Source organism: Leptopilina boulardi, unplaced genomic scaffold (genome assembly GCF_019393585.1).
Source record: "Leptopilina boulardi isolate dan_hultmark-lab unplaced genomic scaffold, ZJU_Lbou_2.1 LbouV2_123, whole genome shotgun sequence".
Lineage (NCBI taxonomy): Eukaryota > Metazoa > Arthropoda > Insecta > Hymenoptera > Figitidae > Leptopilina > Leptopilina boulardi.
The window spans coordinates 2,460,519-2,477,111 of record NW_026137667.1 but is presented as its reverse complement, the minus strand read 5'-3'; the positions used below and the strand labels follow the sequence as shown (position 1 = coordinate 2,477,111).

The 16,593-nt window shown below is 29.5% G+C and overlaps 2 protein-coding genes and 2 long non-coding RNA genes across 5 annotated transcripts; 3 read left to right on the top strand and 1 right to left on the bottom strand.

Annotated features, from left to right (window-relative positions):
* Positions 1-153: 153 nt before the first annotated feature.
* Positions 154-3,293, bottom strand: LOC127290208 (folliculin). Its single transcript, XM_051318646.1, has 8 exons — positions 3,106-3,293; positions 2,382-2,771; positions 2,205-2,310; positions 1,862-2,133; positions 1,668-1,780; positions 1,289-1,606; positions 900-1,134; positions 154-826 (listed from the first exon to the last, which is right to left on the bottom strand). The coding sequence occupies exons 2-8, from the start codon at positions 2,684-2,686 to the stop codon at positions 685-687; spliced, it is 1,491 nt and encodes a 496-aa protein (XP_051174603.1). The 5' UTR covers positions 2,687-2,771; positions 3,106-3,293; the 3' UTR covers positions 154-684.
* Positions 3,294-3,593: 300 nt separating this feature from the next.
* On the top strand, positions 3,594-11,414 carry LOC127290154 (RNA-binding protein 25). 2 transcript variants are annotated; one of them, XM_051318572.1, is made up of 12 exons: positions 3,594-3,779; positions 4,347-4,498; positions 4,570-4,930; positions 5,048-5,242; positions 5,320-5,435; positions 8,528-8,724; positions 8,804-9,455; positions 9,535-9,952; positions 10,032-10,250; positions 10,365-10,537; positions 10,678-10,824; positions 10,958-11,414. In XM_051318572.1, exons 2-12 carry the CDS (start codon positions 4,391-4,393, stop codon positions 11,048-11,050), a joined length of 2,679 nt encoding a protein of 892 aa, XP_051174529.1. In that variant the 5' UTR covers positions 3,594-3,779; positions 4,347-4,390; the 3' UTR covers positions 11,051-11,414. The 2 variants fall into 2 exon arrangements, with proteins under 2 accessions (XP_051174529.1, XP_051174519.1); XM_051318562.1 differs by having other exon boundaries at positions 8,528-8,730.
* A 309-nt stretch (positions 11,415-11,723) lies between these two features.
* On the top strand, positions 11,724-12,473 carry LOC127290315 (uncharacterized). The gene is made up of 2 exons (XR_007844292.1): positions 11,724-11,808; positions 12,102-12,473. It is a non-coding gene; the product is annotated as an uncharacterized LOC127290315 (long non-coding RNA).
* Positions 12,474-13,711: 1,238 nt separating this feature from the next.
* Positions 13,712-15,256, top strand: LOC127290308 (uncharacterized). Its single transcript, XR_007844291.1, has 3 exons — positions 13,712-13,980; positions 14,143-14,226; positions 14,952-15,256. It is a non-coding gene; the product is annotated as an uncharacterized LOC127290308 (long non-coding RNA).
* The last annotated feature ends 1,337 nt before the right edge of the window (positions 15,257-16,593 follow it).

Genomic DNA, 16,593 nt, shown 5'->3' with positions numbered 1-16,593 from the left:
GTGTATAATTTTATAAAAGGTATGTGATTTTTTTTTAAAGAGTAACAAAAATCAGGTAAATTATATAAAATTAATCTAATATACAATACATTTTTGACAACTTAACATAACCTCAAAATTATATGACAGGAATTTGAAATCCAATTTAACAAGTATTAAAAACACATTTATTTAATGCAAACTTTTATTTTTTTTTATCTACTTTGTATAAACAAATTCTTATAACAAATTTGAACACACTACATTACACAATATTAGAATACTCTTCATATTAACAATTTTTTTTTTCAACATTCTTTCTAGTAAAAATATTTTCTAGACTTAAAATTCTTGCTCTAAAATTATAGTTATTATCTTCGCCCCTTAAATTTATATTTAAAATCGAAACTAATATTTTGTCTCGATTTTTCTTTTTAATTTTATTTTTTACGTATACTTTTCTGTTTCACACTATCATTCGATACTTTTTCAAAGGAACTTTTACATTATCATAATAAATTTCTTTAAAATCACAAATTGCCAAGCCAGCTTTTTATATTTTAAATCTTACGAGCAGTTAATCTTGCGTATATCATTCATGCTTTAATGGAAAATGATTTTCTCAACAATAATTCTAGTAAACACAACCTTAACAGAACGGACTATACATTTATACAAAAAAAAAAAAGAAAGAAAATCTGCTAATCACGCAGGATTTGAAGGTAATCCCATCGACCATACATCCAATAGTTTTTGATCTTGTGGTCCCGCGCCCAAGCTCAACATTAATCCAGGAAGATCTCCTCTGCAGCCTCTTCCTCTCATTGTATGAAGCACTTTTGCAATACTACAATCATTAAAACGATCTTTTAATATAGAAGCAATTGATCTTTAATTATAATATAATATATATTTTATACTTTGCCCATTCTTCTTGCAAAGCTGCAAAATGAGATCTCAAAACTGAATTCGTGAGATTTTCATTTTCAATGGACTTTTCCATTTTAATCAAAAGTGTCGGAAGTTTTGGAGGTAAAACTCCTGTCCATTTAATAACATGTGACTTTGAATTATCCGTCCTATGTTCAGGTGGAATTATATCAAGTCTACATACATCAGAACAAGGCAATGGAACTGCAACTGTAGTATCCACACCTATAGGAAAAAAAATTAATAATAGTAAATCAATTAATAATTATTTACATTTTATTTGTGAAAAAAGATTTCAATTTTCGAATAATAAATTTGATTTATTATTACTTTCTTTTGCTTCAAATGATGAGAATTTGAAGTAGTTTAGCGAACGTACCAATGAAATTGCAAATATTAGAGTCTAAATATTGAACAGCTTGTGTTTTTACTCTTCGACATGCCTTGGGCACAAGAGAACAGAGACTATATAAAGATTTCAATGTTGGCAATTTTGGACCACGAACTAATATTTGCACGCCAGTAAGTACGGCGAATAAAATTTGCCGAAATTGATCCTTTCCCAGAACTTCTCTCAAATTACGCAAAAATGTCGTTGGACATGTGTTTGAAACTTCGTCAATTTGAGGAACGTCTAAATCTAAATTTAAAGTCACTGGCAATTTGGCATTGAACAACATATATCCAATAGGGCCTCCTAAAAATAATTAATTCCATAAGTTCAATTTTTTTTTGAATCAATTAATTAAAATATATACCTATATGATCTTTGATGTTAAAATTCATTTTATCATCGAGCAAACTAAATGGTAAGACTTCAACAAAATGTCTTGCTCCAGCACTGAGAATCCACACTAACCACATGTGTATTCTGCAAATATTTTTCAATTTTTAAATATTGCTTGTAATTTATTATTAATTTGAAATATTTTCAGAGAAAATTCTGTCGTACCTGACATAAACGTGTTTTTCATTTGTAATTTTACTGAGAGTTCTAGGATATTTGTTAGTAATTTGTGATGAGGGTCCATTATTAGCATTAGAAAGACGAACAGCTCTTTGTGGACATTCGGCTTCTTCAATATTGTAGTTTCTTTCGGCATAGTCTTGCAATTCACGTATCACTTCCTTTAAATTATCAACAAGAAAAGGCCACATATTCAATAGGAACTGTTTATCACGCATAAAAACAATGAAACTACACCATCTTCTAAAACCTCTTGCCTGAAAAATAGTTTTTTAATGAAAAATATTTATTATTTCATTAGTATAAAAATAATTTTCTAATTAATTACTTGAGCATCCTTTAGAGTAAACGTATGACTTAAAACGTGACCCCGATTATCGTCACCAAAATAGCAAACTCCTTCTTTTCCAGGATGTACTTCACAGCTTAGACTCCTGAGAAAAAAAGTATTATATCATTTTTTATTTTATAAATGAAATATTAAATAATAAATTTAATTTTATACCTAATACAAGCATGTCGCAGTAAATTATCAATGTCAATCATTAATGATTGTTGAGCCGATAGAAATGATGTTCTTGTCTCATGTTCATTGCTTAAATATTTTAAATCACCTAAACTATGACATCCTCCACAATCCTGTTGTATTTCAGCTTGAGAACTTGAATTTTGTGTAAATATTTCTTTTGGTCCGTAAAATTTAAGTTTATCAAGATTTTGATCATCATTATTTTTAAATGTTTGTGTTGTGAATATAATTTTTGGTCCATGCATTTCACAGAAACTGCAAAGAGCTATTGCCGCATTCATTTCTCTTAATCACAGGCAAACTATTTTTTTAAACTCAAGGCTGAGCCTGAATATTTTTTCGACGTTTCTTTGGTCTTAACATTACCTGAAAAAACATAATAATGTTGTTTTTCTTCTCATGGGAAAGTAATATAAAATTAAATTTTATTTACTATAAAAAAAATTCACTTGTTATTATAATTTATTTTTAAAAATTAATTCAATTTTGTAATTATTTTTTATTATATTTGAAATTTATTTATAAAGTTATTTAAAGTAATTTTCTTTAGATTTTTAAAAAATCGTGTTAACAACGAAGCAAAGTTTGAAAGTTGACAATAAATAAATTAATAAATTGTGAGTTCCAGAAGGAAATGTTTTTTTATAAGATGTTTGTGAATATTGAGATAAATATTTGTCAAAAAATATCAAGAACTTGCCTTTGTACTAATTAAAATCGGGTGAAATAATGACCACTAGGGGACTAGGGTTTATCAGTTTTCTCACGTGACAAACAAAAATAAAGACTAATGACACATGACGTTTTTACGATAAATAACAAAGCCTACATTTTCAACAACATTAAAAAACCGAGAACTCTTCCGCGCTGGTACAAGCGGTAGCCATCTTGAATAAGTCAGCTGACTTTCTATGATTGGTTACTGATATTAATGCGCGAAAGTTTGAAAATTTTAAATAATTTTTATAAAAAATATGTGGAATTATTATGTATTAAATATAGTAATATAATTTAATTGCTTATCATGAAATATATATTTTATTTATATAAATAAACTTACATTTTGTGAGATTAAAGAAAAACAAAAACTGATTGGTTAATTAAGAATAAAATGAAAGAAATCATTGGTTAAATTGGCGCTTGCGCATATATTTTGTGTTTTGTATGTGTATGTTGGCATCATTGTGTTAGTAACCGATAAGTGACAAATTGCAAATGGCGGACGAAAGCCTCAGTTTCTGAACGTTATTGAATTCTAAAAAAAAATATATCATTGGAATAGTGTAAAGTATCGGTGATTTTATTAAAATGACACATTTTTTATTGTGAGTGAATATAGGAGTGATGTGTAGTTGTTGAACCTAGTGTGTGAAGGTTAGTAATACTTCATCAATATATTTAGTGGTTAGGTTATCCTGCCCTCCATTTGGATTCGGCTATTATAGCATCTATCTTTTTTTATTTCTCGTAATTATAAGCTTTTTTCCATGAATTTTTGCGATATTAGATGATATTCTCATCTTGTATAGTAATTGTGAAAATATTTGTTAAAGCAAGGATAGTTTGTGTGAATTTTGCACATTGTGAAATTGCAAAAAAAGTTGTTAAGAATGGCTAAAATTCTATAGCGTGCGTTCGTGTCAAGTGCCAAAGAGTAATTAATGTTTATAAATAAATAGAATGAAATATTCCATACATATTTGCAATGTTAATTTTCTTTTTAATTTAGGGTTAATTTTATTTGTTTTTTTCACAGTTGTCAAAAATGTTACTTTTTGATTGATTCAATTCCGGTTTTTTTTTTTTTTTTTTTTTTTTTTAAATGATTTTTTGTTAGTATTTATTTTTGTTTAAACTAAATTTCTCCTTTTTAATTTAATAAATTTACTTTTCCAATTAGATATATAATTTATGTAAACATTTATTGTTTTTATTTTTCAGTGAATGTTGTGATTTAAAGTGAAAATCGTTTGAAATCAGTAAAAATGTCTTATCCTGGACAGCCTCCGATGGGAATACCAGGAATGCCCCCCATGCCTTATATGGTGGGTGCTCCTCCCCCTATAATTGGAGGAGTTATGCCAATGCCTCATGTAAGTGTTTAAAGGAAATTGTCAATTTTACAATATATATTGTATAATTAAATAATTTTTGAAAATATTAGATGATTCCGACGCCTGTGTCTGCAATGCAAACTTCTGCACCAGCTGTGCGATATCCACGAAATAACACTCAACCACGTCCAGAACCACCTCGACGTCGTGAACGTGAAACAGGTCCACCAGTGACTGTGTTTGTGGGAAATATTATGGATCGCGCTCCGGATGTGATGATTCGACATATTTTAGGTGCATGTGGTCATGTCCTCTCTTGGAAGAGGGTTCAGGCATTTGGTTTTTGCGAATATGCAGGTCCCGATGCCGGTCTCAGGGCCGTACGACTTCTTCATGATATGGAAATTGGAAATAAAAAACTTGTCGTTAAAGTTGACGCTAAAACTAAAGTAGTTCTGGATCAATTTAAAGGTAAATTATTCCAAAAATTCTTTAGAAAAAGAAATGTTTTTTTTTACTTTTTTAATTATAAAACTACAATTCAAAGAAAAGACATTTTAGTTATTGTTAATATTATTTTTTGTTTAGCTGAAAAACGAAAGAAACTTCGCGGTGGTCAGTCACCGTTACAAGATGAAACGCCTACTGAAAATGCAGACGGCGAAGATGGAGATGATTATATGGACGAAGTAATGAGAGTTGTTGATTCTGATGCTCTTACTCGAATTAATCAAATTATTCAGGAACACACTGGCGACATTGAAGTAGCTCAATCTGCTCCAGGTAATAAGACAGTAAAAAAAATAATTAATTTTAATTAAAAATGATGTTTTCTGAAACAAAAACGAAATTTCTTGCAGATGATCATCCAGTTAAAGTGTCAACTAAACAGTTGAATCTTGATGATGCGGAAATAGAGGAAAGTAAACGAGACTTAATCACTCGGGAAATTGGAAAATTCAGAGAAGTCATGAAGGTAGGTTTTCAAAAATTGTTCATTTTTTTAACTCTGCGCTTTTCCCATTTACTTTACTTCTTTCTTTCTTTCACAATTCACCTATAGTTGATCAAGCACTTTTTTTGATTCAGGGGTTTTAATTATTTTTCAAATAGAAAAAATATAAATTTACTTTTACATAATTTGAAAAAAAAATTCATTAATCTAAAAAGTAAAATCTAAATTTTTATTAATTTGATAGTAAGTAGTTGCATAAATTTTTATATTGAGATAAATTCTCTCTTGATTAATATTTAAAAAAAAAATTAACTAAAAAATTGTAAATATCAACAAAATTTTTATTTTGATTAGTCTTATATCTTGATTTTTCTTTTTCTATTCTCTCCTATATTTAAACATTTTGCTTTTCTTTTGTATGCCTCTAATCATATAATTGGAAAATTAATTTGTGTATAAATTAAATTTAAAAAAAAAATGATGTATATGAGATTTGTATGAGGAACAAATTAGTGATAGTTATTTAGAATTAAGTTTATGAGAATGGAAAGTGTGTGTATGTGTGTGTGTTAAGTTAGCTCTAAATATCTGGAGCCGTGATTCGTTTGCTGTAATTATAATGACAGGCAGCGTGCGTCGCACACAGCAAATGCACACACGTCTAGGAATGCTGTGTGCGGGGACCACCTTTTGTCTCTCAGTCAATGGCTCTGAAGGAGTCAATCATCACACACAACCCTCGTTATTTCGAAAGACCGATGCTGCAAATCTAGCTGGTAAGTCAGTGCATATCAACATGACAAGAATGTGCAAAACTAACTAAATAAACTCTTCTCATTCTCTTTAACTACAAGAAAAATATTTTTAAAATTTTTGTTTACAAAATTTAACGATAAATTTCATTAACTTTTACAATTGTTATATAAATAATTCATAAATTGGAAAATTTCTCAAATTCTCTTTTTAGCTTCATTACTTTCAACTTTTTTCGTTTCTTATTTTTATTCCACAAAAAATATTGAATTTCCCAATTTTTTTTTATCAAATAGTTGTAAAAATTAATGAAATTATTTTTTATTCCATTTAATTGTATAATTACTCGCATAAATTTAAGCGAGCATTTAATAGAAAATTCTATTATTTTAATCACGAGAATGAGAATTTCACAAAACAAAACTTATACTTTCGATAACAATTTAAGTAAAATTAGTATTACTTGTCAAAATAATAATATTTTTATTAAGAATCATCCTCTTCTAGGAAGTAATAATTTAGTTAATGTAATTATAGTGTTTAATAATATAATAATTTAAAGTGAATGTAAGATAAGTTTGCACATTTCTTGTATTTAAAGCATACTCGAGGGCCAGAGAAAACAGTCAAACGCTTGAAGCTGGGATACTTAGAGCAATTATTTAAAAAAAAAAAATGAAAGAAAGTAGAAAAGCAAAAAAAAAAAAAAATTTAAAGAATGTAATAGATCGTGATTTTTATTGTTGAAAAAAAAAATGAAATTAATCTTTCATCACGATAGAGACTCTTCAGTTGTTGTCTTTATTTTATGTAAACAGCTTCTGTCAGCGTCTCGATCAGACATGTTCGTAGTACCTAGGTGCGCGCTTCTCCAGATCCACCTCTGTGACTGACCAAGTCATCTTCACACTGTGAGTAAACTCCATAAAAAAAAAACCATGAACCAACACAAAAAAAAAACTTCACTCGGTTATTCTAGTTCTGTTAGCCAATATTGACAACTCAAATTCCTTCGGTCATTATATTGATATATATTTCTCATATAATTTAATTGTTTGAATTATCCTTTTCACATCCATTTCAATAACAGCACTTTGTTTTTGTTAATTCTATTTATTTTGTTTTGTTTTGTTATATGTCATTTTTACAACTAAGGATTATTGTCCAAAGTGTAATTTTTCTAAAAAAAAAAGTAAAAAGTATTGGACCAATTAATAATAATATAATAATTTTTTATTATTATTTTATTTGTAACTAATTTTTGTTTATAAAAATATTTTACCAATTACAAAATTTTAATTTTGCGAAATTTAATTTTCAATTTGAATATAAAGAAAAATTGTATCAATAATCCATAGTTGGCTTTTGAAGTAAAAGTAAAGGGTGAAAAAAAAGTTAATTTAGCTTTAAGGCGCTATATTTGGGTAAGAGATGGTTGTTTATTAAAAAAAAAATAGGGTGGGCGAACTATTGTGCATTTAATATTCAACAGTTTTTGGTGCATCAGCTGCCGCGTATATCCATAACCAGAAGGAACAATGTTGACAGACAATGCGACAGTATCTCAGCAAATACGAATGATGTGTATTGGTGGATATCCTTCTTCGTGACGACTCCACTTCTGATCGGTATATTTAAATACTTTCTCATAATTATTGGATATTCTCTCTATCTCTCTTTCTCAATGGCCCTATAATTTCCATTTACGTAATTAGTATTTAATATATATTTAAAAAAAAACACTATCGAAATAAAATACAGGCACATTTGCAATGTTGTAAGTACATTGGGTGGCCTACTACGATTCGTCTCTATATGGTTTTAAAAAAAAAATAATGGTACTTAGTTGATAAGATAGATTTAAGGGAGCTCTTACGTTTGTCTCCAAAGTTTGTACGTGCACTTAGGTACTTGATATGTTAACAAGATATCGTAAGATGCTGCTGCTCAAGCACGTTCCAACGGAGTGAGTATAAATCATCGATAAGAAAACATATTACATGTATGAAAATTCAATTTATCCTTCTAGTTAACAATTTTAAACGCCATAAGGGCGAATTTTCTGTTTTTTTAAGTTGATTTATTTGAGATGCTCAGGAAACAAAACTGAAAAAATATTTTAACAAATCTATTGGGAAAACTTTTTTTTTTCAATTAAAATTTAGTATTTTCATGTTTAAAACTTTTTTTTAAAATTAATTTTCTAAAACAATTGCTTTTTTTCTACAATTTTAAACTTGAGTAGTTTTAATTTGTTATACTAGAGAAAAAGTAATCAGAATGTTATTTTTCGCAAGAGTTTCGTTCACCCCCGAAGAAAAAAATTAAACTCATCACGTTTATTTTCTTGTGTTTTATAGAAGCAGGAGGAGGAAAAGGCTCAAGTAAAGAAAAAGAAGGAAGCAGTGGAGAAAGAAGAAAGAGAAAAACGTGAGAGAGAGCGAAAAGATAGACGCGATGAAGATGGAAATCGAGAGGATAATGACGCTGAACCCGGAAGTCCATCTCGTAAGACCCGCGGTGATAGTACCAGTAAAAGAGAAAAAAGACGTTCCAGGTCAAGGTAGAAATTAATTAAAAGTATTAAAATATAAATAATTTTAATGATTATTATTTAATAAAATGTAATTTTTTAGATCCAAGGATCGTGATCGAGATCGTGCACGAAGTGACAGAGAACGTGATCGTGACAGGGATCGTGATCGTGACAGAGATCGTGACAGGGAACGTGAGAGGGAGCGTGAGAGGGAACGCGAACGAGAACGTGAACGTGAGAGGGAACGAGATCGTGAAAGAGAACGTGAACGGGAACAACGTGAGCGCGAACGTGAACGTGATAGAGAACGTGAACGGGAAGAGGCGAGAAAATCAGAGAGGGAAATTCTTCGTGAACGTGAGGAGGAAGAGGAGGCAAAGGAGAGAAAGAAAAATGAAAGGCGATCGAGGGAGAAAGATGCTGCCTATCAGGAACGTCTTAGAACATGGGAAAATAGAGAACGACGTAAATTGAAGGAATACGAGAAGGAGGCTGAGAAAAAGAGAGCAAAACGTGATCTCAGAGAGAGAGAAGCAAAGAGACTCAAGGAATTTCTTGAGGATTATGATGATGATAGAGATGATGCTAAATATTACAAGGGTAAAGAATTATCACGTCGTTTGGAAGAGAGAGCAGCCGAAGCTGAAACTGATTCACGTGATCGTTGCGCTGAACGACAAGAGTTGCAACGTCTTCGCGATAAATTATACGCTGATGCTTCTCATCCTGATCCTGCTGCTGAATTTGAAAGGGTGGGATTTTTTTTAAAAATAATTATTAATTTATTGTTAAATAATTTGTTTATAATATTGTTTTTATTTTTTATTTTAGTTGAAAGCGGAAAGAGAAGAGCAATATAAACCGAAGCCAGTAATAACGATACTCGACGACGAGGACGAGAAGCTGTTGAAGAAAAATGAAAATGAAATTTTACCACCTATTGAAACAGAACCAATTGAAAGTGATAGTGATGATGAGGTTCATTTTGACGATGTATCACAACCGGAACCATCGAGAACACCGCCAAGACCACACCATCATCATCGTAGGCATCATAGACATCATCAAAATCATCATCGTGATGGTGAAAATGATGAGGAATTAATTGAAATTGATAGGGAAAGTTCAAAAGAAAAAAGGCCATCGCCAGTTATTATTAGGGCTACAACACCTGTACAAGCAATGCTACCTCATCATGATGAAGATTCGAGAATGTCTCTTGTTAGTGAGCCAGAAAAAACCAGTAGTAGTGAGTAGAAATTTATCTAAAGTTTTTTTTATTTATAAAAAAGAATTTGTAATTAATTTTGTTCTCTTTTTTTTTCAAGGTAATTTTGTACCATTTGCAATGGGAGCTAGTGGAATGCGTGCCAATGATCATGCTGTAGGAAATAAAACACCTGCGAGTCCAACTTTACCTCCAAATGCACATTCACATCCCAATCAAGTCAAGAAAAAAGGACGTATTGACGTTAAAGACGTTTTCAATAATGACGATGATGACGATACTACCAGTAATTCGAAAAAACGAAAACTTGTTCCTCTTGGTATGTTTTAATACAATAAATTATTTATTAATTTAAAAATATTATAACTTTTGAAATAATTTGGTAAATTTATGAGTTTGAATAAAAAAAGTATACTTTTTTTCTGAATATTAGATTATGGTGAAGATAAAAAGAAGAAAGAGGAAACAAATGCAAAACCTGGTAAGGAGGAAAATTCAAAATCACAAGAAGAAAAGAGAAAGCATATTAAATCTCTTATCGATAAAATACCGACAGACAAAACTGCACTCTTTGGTTATCAACTCGATTGGGCTGTAATCGATAATGTAAGTCATTTTTTCTTCTAAAAATTTAATTTTTTTTTCATATTAAATTGTTATTCTTTTATTTTTTAAATAAACAAATTTATTCTAAATAATATTAATGTTAAATTTATAATTGTTTTCTTTTTAATATTTGTTTTTAGACATTAATGGAAAAGAGGATACGTCCTTGGATCAATAAGAAGATAATTGAATATATTGGAGAACCGGAACCAACGTTAGTCGATTTTATTTGCAGTAAAGTAATGGCAGGAAGTTCTCCACAGGGTATTCTCGACGATGTACAAATGGTAAGAGATCAATTAAACAAATGGCATTTAATTAAATGCTTTCTATTTTTTTTATTGGTCATAATTACAAAAAAATTTTTAATTACATTGTAAATTAAGTTAATTACAAAAAGTATTTTTTTTTATGTTATAGGTATTAGACGAGGAGGCAGAGGTATTCGTGGTAAAAATGTGGAGGTTATTAATATACGAAGTTGAAGCAAAAAAAATGGGTTTAGTGAAATAAAATAAATTTCCATTGTGTTATTAAACGATCGAATTGATTAATAGTTTTTACAACAAAAACATGAAGAAGAAGAAAAAAAAATTCCTACGATATTTGGTGTAATGAGTAGTTTTTAAAACTCATATACATTTATTATGTATCATTATTTTGAAATATAATGATAATTCAATTCAATCGCAATTGATCGTGCGGTGAATGGACAACTTCGTGAGGTTTCGAAATATTCAAAAAGAAAAAGGAATAACTATTTGTAATTACAATTTGCAAATTTACTTTACATATTTTTTTTTCTTGAAGGAGTATGTATGCCAGTATAAAGAAAAGAGTTTACAAAACATAAATGAATTAAGTTTTTGGAAACCAATGTTCCTATTTTTCTTCACGATCTTTTTCTACGGTATTTACTTTCACATTATCTTTATAAATTTGTTTCAATTAATTTATAATTTTCAGTATTAAAAGGTGCAATTTTTGTACTGGAACGATATAGTTGTCGCAAAATTTCTGTAATGTTTAATATTTCAGATGATTTGAAATAAGATAATTTGCAAAAAAAAAATATTTTCTTTTACTGTGGCGTTTCTCTTCTATTTTTTATGTTATTTAAAAGTATTGGTGAATTTTTTGTTATTTTGTAAAAGTTTAAAAGAATTTTTTTTTTTTTTACGTTTCAGAACTTTTACGCCTTTATAAGTGTCGATTTGAATTGCCAGGATTAAAAAGAACGTCCATTGAACTACAAAGACTCGTTTTGAAAGGTTGGTGATACGTTTTGTACTTGAATATTGAGACAATAACGCACTGCTATTAACGCGCGCTTGTTTTAAACCCGAAAGCTTTTATGTACTTAGCGACAAATAATGGTGAAGTGGCACTACGGGCAACCACTTCACGAAGAGACGTGTTACGTACCTTGAAAAAGAAAATTGAAAATTTTCCGACATATGTGACTATTTGCTTCTTTAAAATTCTATCTGAATTTAAAATTTAATTATTTCTAATATCAATTTTTATTTTCTTTATAATTTAAATAATTTTTAATTTTTTTCAGTTGATATTAAAATAATTTGACATGAAATAAATTTTTGCAAGTTTTTAAAAATGTGGGAGTGTTAAAGACTAAAGTTGAATTTAAAGAAGTTTATCGATTCAGACGCGGGTAAATAAATGGAATTGTGAATTGTGCAATCGTTGCACGTTTTTCGCCCTGACGTCTTGAAATGACGAGAAGAGTGGTCTTGTACCGCGGCGGTACCTAACAAAATGTATGTAACGTCTCGAGTAAAAGAAAGAAAAAAAAATACAAAAAGAATTCTGTGATCTGCTCCTGTAATTTATTCTAACGTGAAGGTCGTAATTTATTGGAAAAGGTAACGAGAATTGCTATTGAATAAAGTACCCTCTTCGTAGAGATATATATTTATACCAATGTTCATGTGGGGAAAAAAAAATTTATACTGTTTTAATACGAGTTCCATCTAAAATTATTAAGTAAGTGTATTAAACTTTAATAATTTTTTGTATTAGTTTTAAATAAGTAATGCATAATTATTGGCGCGAGAATTATTAATTTTTTTGAATTTAAAAATTCGCACCACTCTATGATTGGCGGATCGAAATTGACATTCTGCGCAGGCGCTGAAGCGCAGCTTGTAGTCGCTCTACAGTTGAGTGCAGTAGAGTCCCTGTTGTTTCCAAGCTTTAGATTAATTGAATTAATAGAATTTTTCGTCATTAGGGGATATTGTTATACATTTTTCGATGTTTTAGAATGTGAGATAAGATTAAATTTTGTTCTCTGATTATATAGAAATGGGGAATAAAAAGAAAAGTTGAAAAAAATGAGGTTATGGAAACAACAGGGGTAGCATTGCATGCAATAAAGTGTGAAGTGTCCTTTAGCCCGCATTGTCGTGATTAGTAGTCAAAGTTTGCGTTTTATTTATTGTGATTAATTGCGTTTTTCTATAAAAATTACATTAATTTATTTACATATTCAATACAGAGGCAAATATACATTAGACGCGATTAAAATTTTCCATACATGTATTAATGAAGATTCGTCAAAGTCAGAGAAATTGAGTCTCAAACTTTTGTTTATTTCGGGCACCGGATGCCATCTTGCATCCTTTTTTATCTCTATTGTCTGTTTATAATATTAATTTTAATCAATAATTCGATCCATTTAGAATATTAGATTATTCATTTTTCATTGCGAAAGTTGAATTTAATTTGTACTGCATATAACTCTAAAGGTCACCTTGAAAGAGGGGGCGTGTGAGTTGGTACTCCTGCTTGATCTGAAGACAATGTCAAGTCTTGTTTACTTTAACGGTTTTTGAAAATTTGCAGGTTTATTGCTCCATTGTAGTCGATGAAATTGCCATTGTTATTAGGGTTAATTGTCGAGACTACCTGTAATTTTGGACGTGTATTAATATTCAGTCATTGTTAGTCATTTCGGGAGTGTTCGAATTTATATCGCGATCGTTTTATAAAATAGATAATTTAGATATTTTTTCGGGAGTGCGAATATTTTTAAAACCGCGATCGTTTTATTGAATTGTTATAGTTGTAGATGTTTAGATATTTTTTCGGGAGTGAGAATATTTTTAAAACCGCGATCGTTTTATAGAATTGTTATAGTTATAGATGTTTAGATATTTTTTCGGGAGTGCGAATATTTTTAAAATCGCGATCGTTTTATAGAATTGTTATAGTTGTAGATGTTTAGATATTTTTTCGGGAGTGCGAATATTTTTAAAACCGCGATCGTTTTATAGAATTATTGTTATATTTATAGATGTTTAGATATTTTTTCGGGAGTGCGAATATTTTTAAAATCGCGATCGTTTAATCTTTGTAGTATCGTTTGTGATATTTCGCGTTGTGAAAAGATTAAGAAAATTTATTTACAAGCTCAAAATGAGGTATGCTATAAATAGATATATTATATTCTCTACTGAAATTAATAATAATTGTAACCTCAAAATAAGAAATACTTAATTGGATTTGATATTAATTTTATAATAATTATAACCTCAAAATCAGGGTTTTGTTACTTTTTTCTCTAACATTTTTTTTATTTTCAGATTTCAGCTCCTAAAAAGAAGAAAAAGATGAAATTTCCACTTCTGCCTCCTACCATCGTTCCGTCGAGGGAATCCACATATTCGGTGAGTCTTTTATTAATATAAAATTAATTTTATTTACAAATGAATTTATTTTATGAAATTGATTTCATGTTTAATTTAACAAATATGACGATAACGCGAGTTTCTAAAATTATATGAAAATTGAATCAATTTGGATTTATGATAATTAATGACTAATTTGTTGATATATATATCAGAATAGAATATTAATGCGTGTTTGGAATTTTGATAAGATGATGTTGAGGTATAAGGTTCGTGAAGAAAAGCTTATTATTTAAACAAAAGATACTAGTGACAATACAAAATAATATATATATATACATATAGTAGAAGTCTCGTATAAGCGCGAAGATGAAGAAGCAATTATTCTAATGGAGGCTTTGGGGAGGATTGTGGGCGAGACAAGTGAGGTAATCCTTGAATAATACGTGTACCCCTTTTACCCCGGTCGCGTGTTGTCCCTGCCTGCTAATATTATGCTAAACTCTGTAATACCTCGTCTCAGTGTATAGCTATCGTTTGAATATATCTTGAATAACGGGAATAGATCTTTCGTTTGATGCTAATTATACGGATCAAAGTTGGTTAATTTAAAAATTGAAAAAGTCAGTTTCTGCATCATTTTGGGGGATTCAAATTTAAAAGTCAATAAAATTCGTTTTAATCAATTTTTTTTCAAAAAATAAAAATAAAATTTATTTCCAACTAGAATAGGGTATATCTATTTACAAAAATTTGTTTTCTAGGTATGTAAGGAGTTTCTATATGCTCATCTGACTTTTGTGATTCTGTGAAAACGTTTTGAAATTGGAAAAACTCGATAAACCGATTAGAGGAATCCGTCTTTCTTTTTTTTTTTGGCGCATGAATGAAAGCTTTTAAACTCAGACTACCTAGAGGAACATGAATTCAGACATATATGTGCCGATGGTGGCCAGCCACATTCAGTAGGCTTTACTTTGCCTAATAATGCTAAGTGCTTCGTCAGCCGTTTGGTGCAGTGTTGCACGAGTTTTACTCTGATACGATGATGATGATGCAGTCTAGTCTGGTGGCGGTATCGTCTCGTCTCTTCAAAAAACCCTTGGTCGTTTTTATCTTTCTCATACCTAGAAATTCCCACACTTTTCTTGATTACGATTTTCTATATAGAATATACAAAAATTGTAATATTCCTCTAAAACTCCATTTTTCTCAAATAAGAAGATTTAAAAAATCTTATTTTCTATACTAATTTTATGAAACATCAATTTTACCATAATATATTTTCTATTTCTACTTTGACAAAATGGAAGTATATCATGTTTCATTGCACTGAATTCATTAACTATTAGTATGAATAAATTCAGAAATACAGGTAGCTTTCAATCAAGATGAGATTTATAAATGTTTAATTCGCGAAAATTTCCTCTCGATTGTGATTAATTTTATACTTCTTATGAATTTTCAATATAAATGCCAAATAATTAATGAAAGATAATTGAAAATTATTCTTATTTATAGCAGGAAGTATCTTTATAAATTCATTTTGATCTGATTTTGATTTTCGAGTTCCATTAGATAACAATATACACTGAAAAAAAAATTTATTTGATTCAAATACTCGATTACTTGACTATCAAATAAATATTAACTTGAACCAAATAATTTTTTTTTAAATCAATTAAATTGGTATTTGTTTTAAAGACAGAAATTATTGATTCTAATACAGTTTATTTAATGCAAATAAAAATTATTTGGTTCAAGTAAATATTTATTTGATAATACGCAAGTAATCGAGTATTTGAATGAAATAAATTTTTTTTTTTCAGTGTAACGAACCTGACTTAATACCCCCTAAACGAGACCATTAAGGAAATTATGTATATGAAAAAGATTTAATAATCTTGTAATATTATAAAGTTTTTTAACTCGTATATAAAGATTATTTTTTATATTCTTTGAATTAACAAAAGCTACTATTATTCTAATAGGGATGAGAGTAGAATCTCGAGAGCATAATAATGGTTACACTTGACGGACCACCACCAGCACCGGCAAACCTTGTGCTGAAACTTTATCGTCCGGTCAAATATCAAATGTGATTAGTAAGTGACGTGCTTTGCCTATAGATTAACTCGGAGACTAGACCTAGGTAACTTCATCCACTGACGTGTAGTCGCAAGAGACTGAATCCCTCTTCTCTTGGTTTAGTATGATTAATAATTAAGCCTGTTCTATATGGATTAGCCAGTCCTCGGGTTTTCCTTCGTACTTATACCAAAGAGGAGGAGCGCTTCACTAATTCTCAGGTGAACAATGCTTCAGACTGTTCTTGTTACAATTTCCGTCTTAAAATTTCCTTACACTGCGAATGTACATATATATATACAAATGGTAATGGTAATT

Excerpts from the sequence above, each read along its gene's own strand:
- LOC127290208 (XM_051318646.1), bottom strand. The coding sequence starts at position 2,686 with ATGAATGCGGCAATAGCTCTTTGCAGTTTCTGTGAAATGCATGGACCA. Across the intron at positions 2,134-2,204 it reads TTACTCTAAAGGATGCTCAA|GCAAGAGGTTTTAGAAGATG; the intron begins GTAATTAATTAG and ends ACTATTTTTCAG. Across the intron at positions 1,135-1,288 it reads TAATATTTGCAATTTCATTG|GTGTGGATACTACAGTTGCA; the intron begins GTACGTTCGCTA and ends TTTTTCCTATAG.
- LOC127290154 (XM_051318562.1), top strand. The coding sequence starts at position 4,391 with ATGTCTTATCCTGGACAGCCTCCGATGGGAATACCAGGAATGCCCCCC. Across the intron at positions 4,499-4,569 it reads GAGTTATGCCAATGCCTCAT|ATGATTCCGACGCCTGTGTC; the intron begins GTAAGTGTTTAA and ends TGAAAATATTAG. Across the intron at positions 5,436-8,527 it reads AATTCAGAGAAGTCATGAAG|AAGCAGGAGGAGGAAAAGGC; the intron begins GTAGGTTTTCAA and ends TGTGTTTTATAG.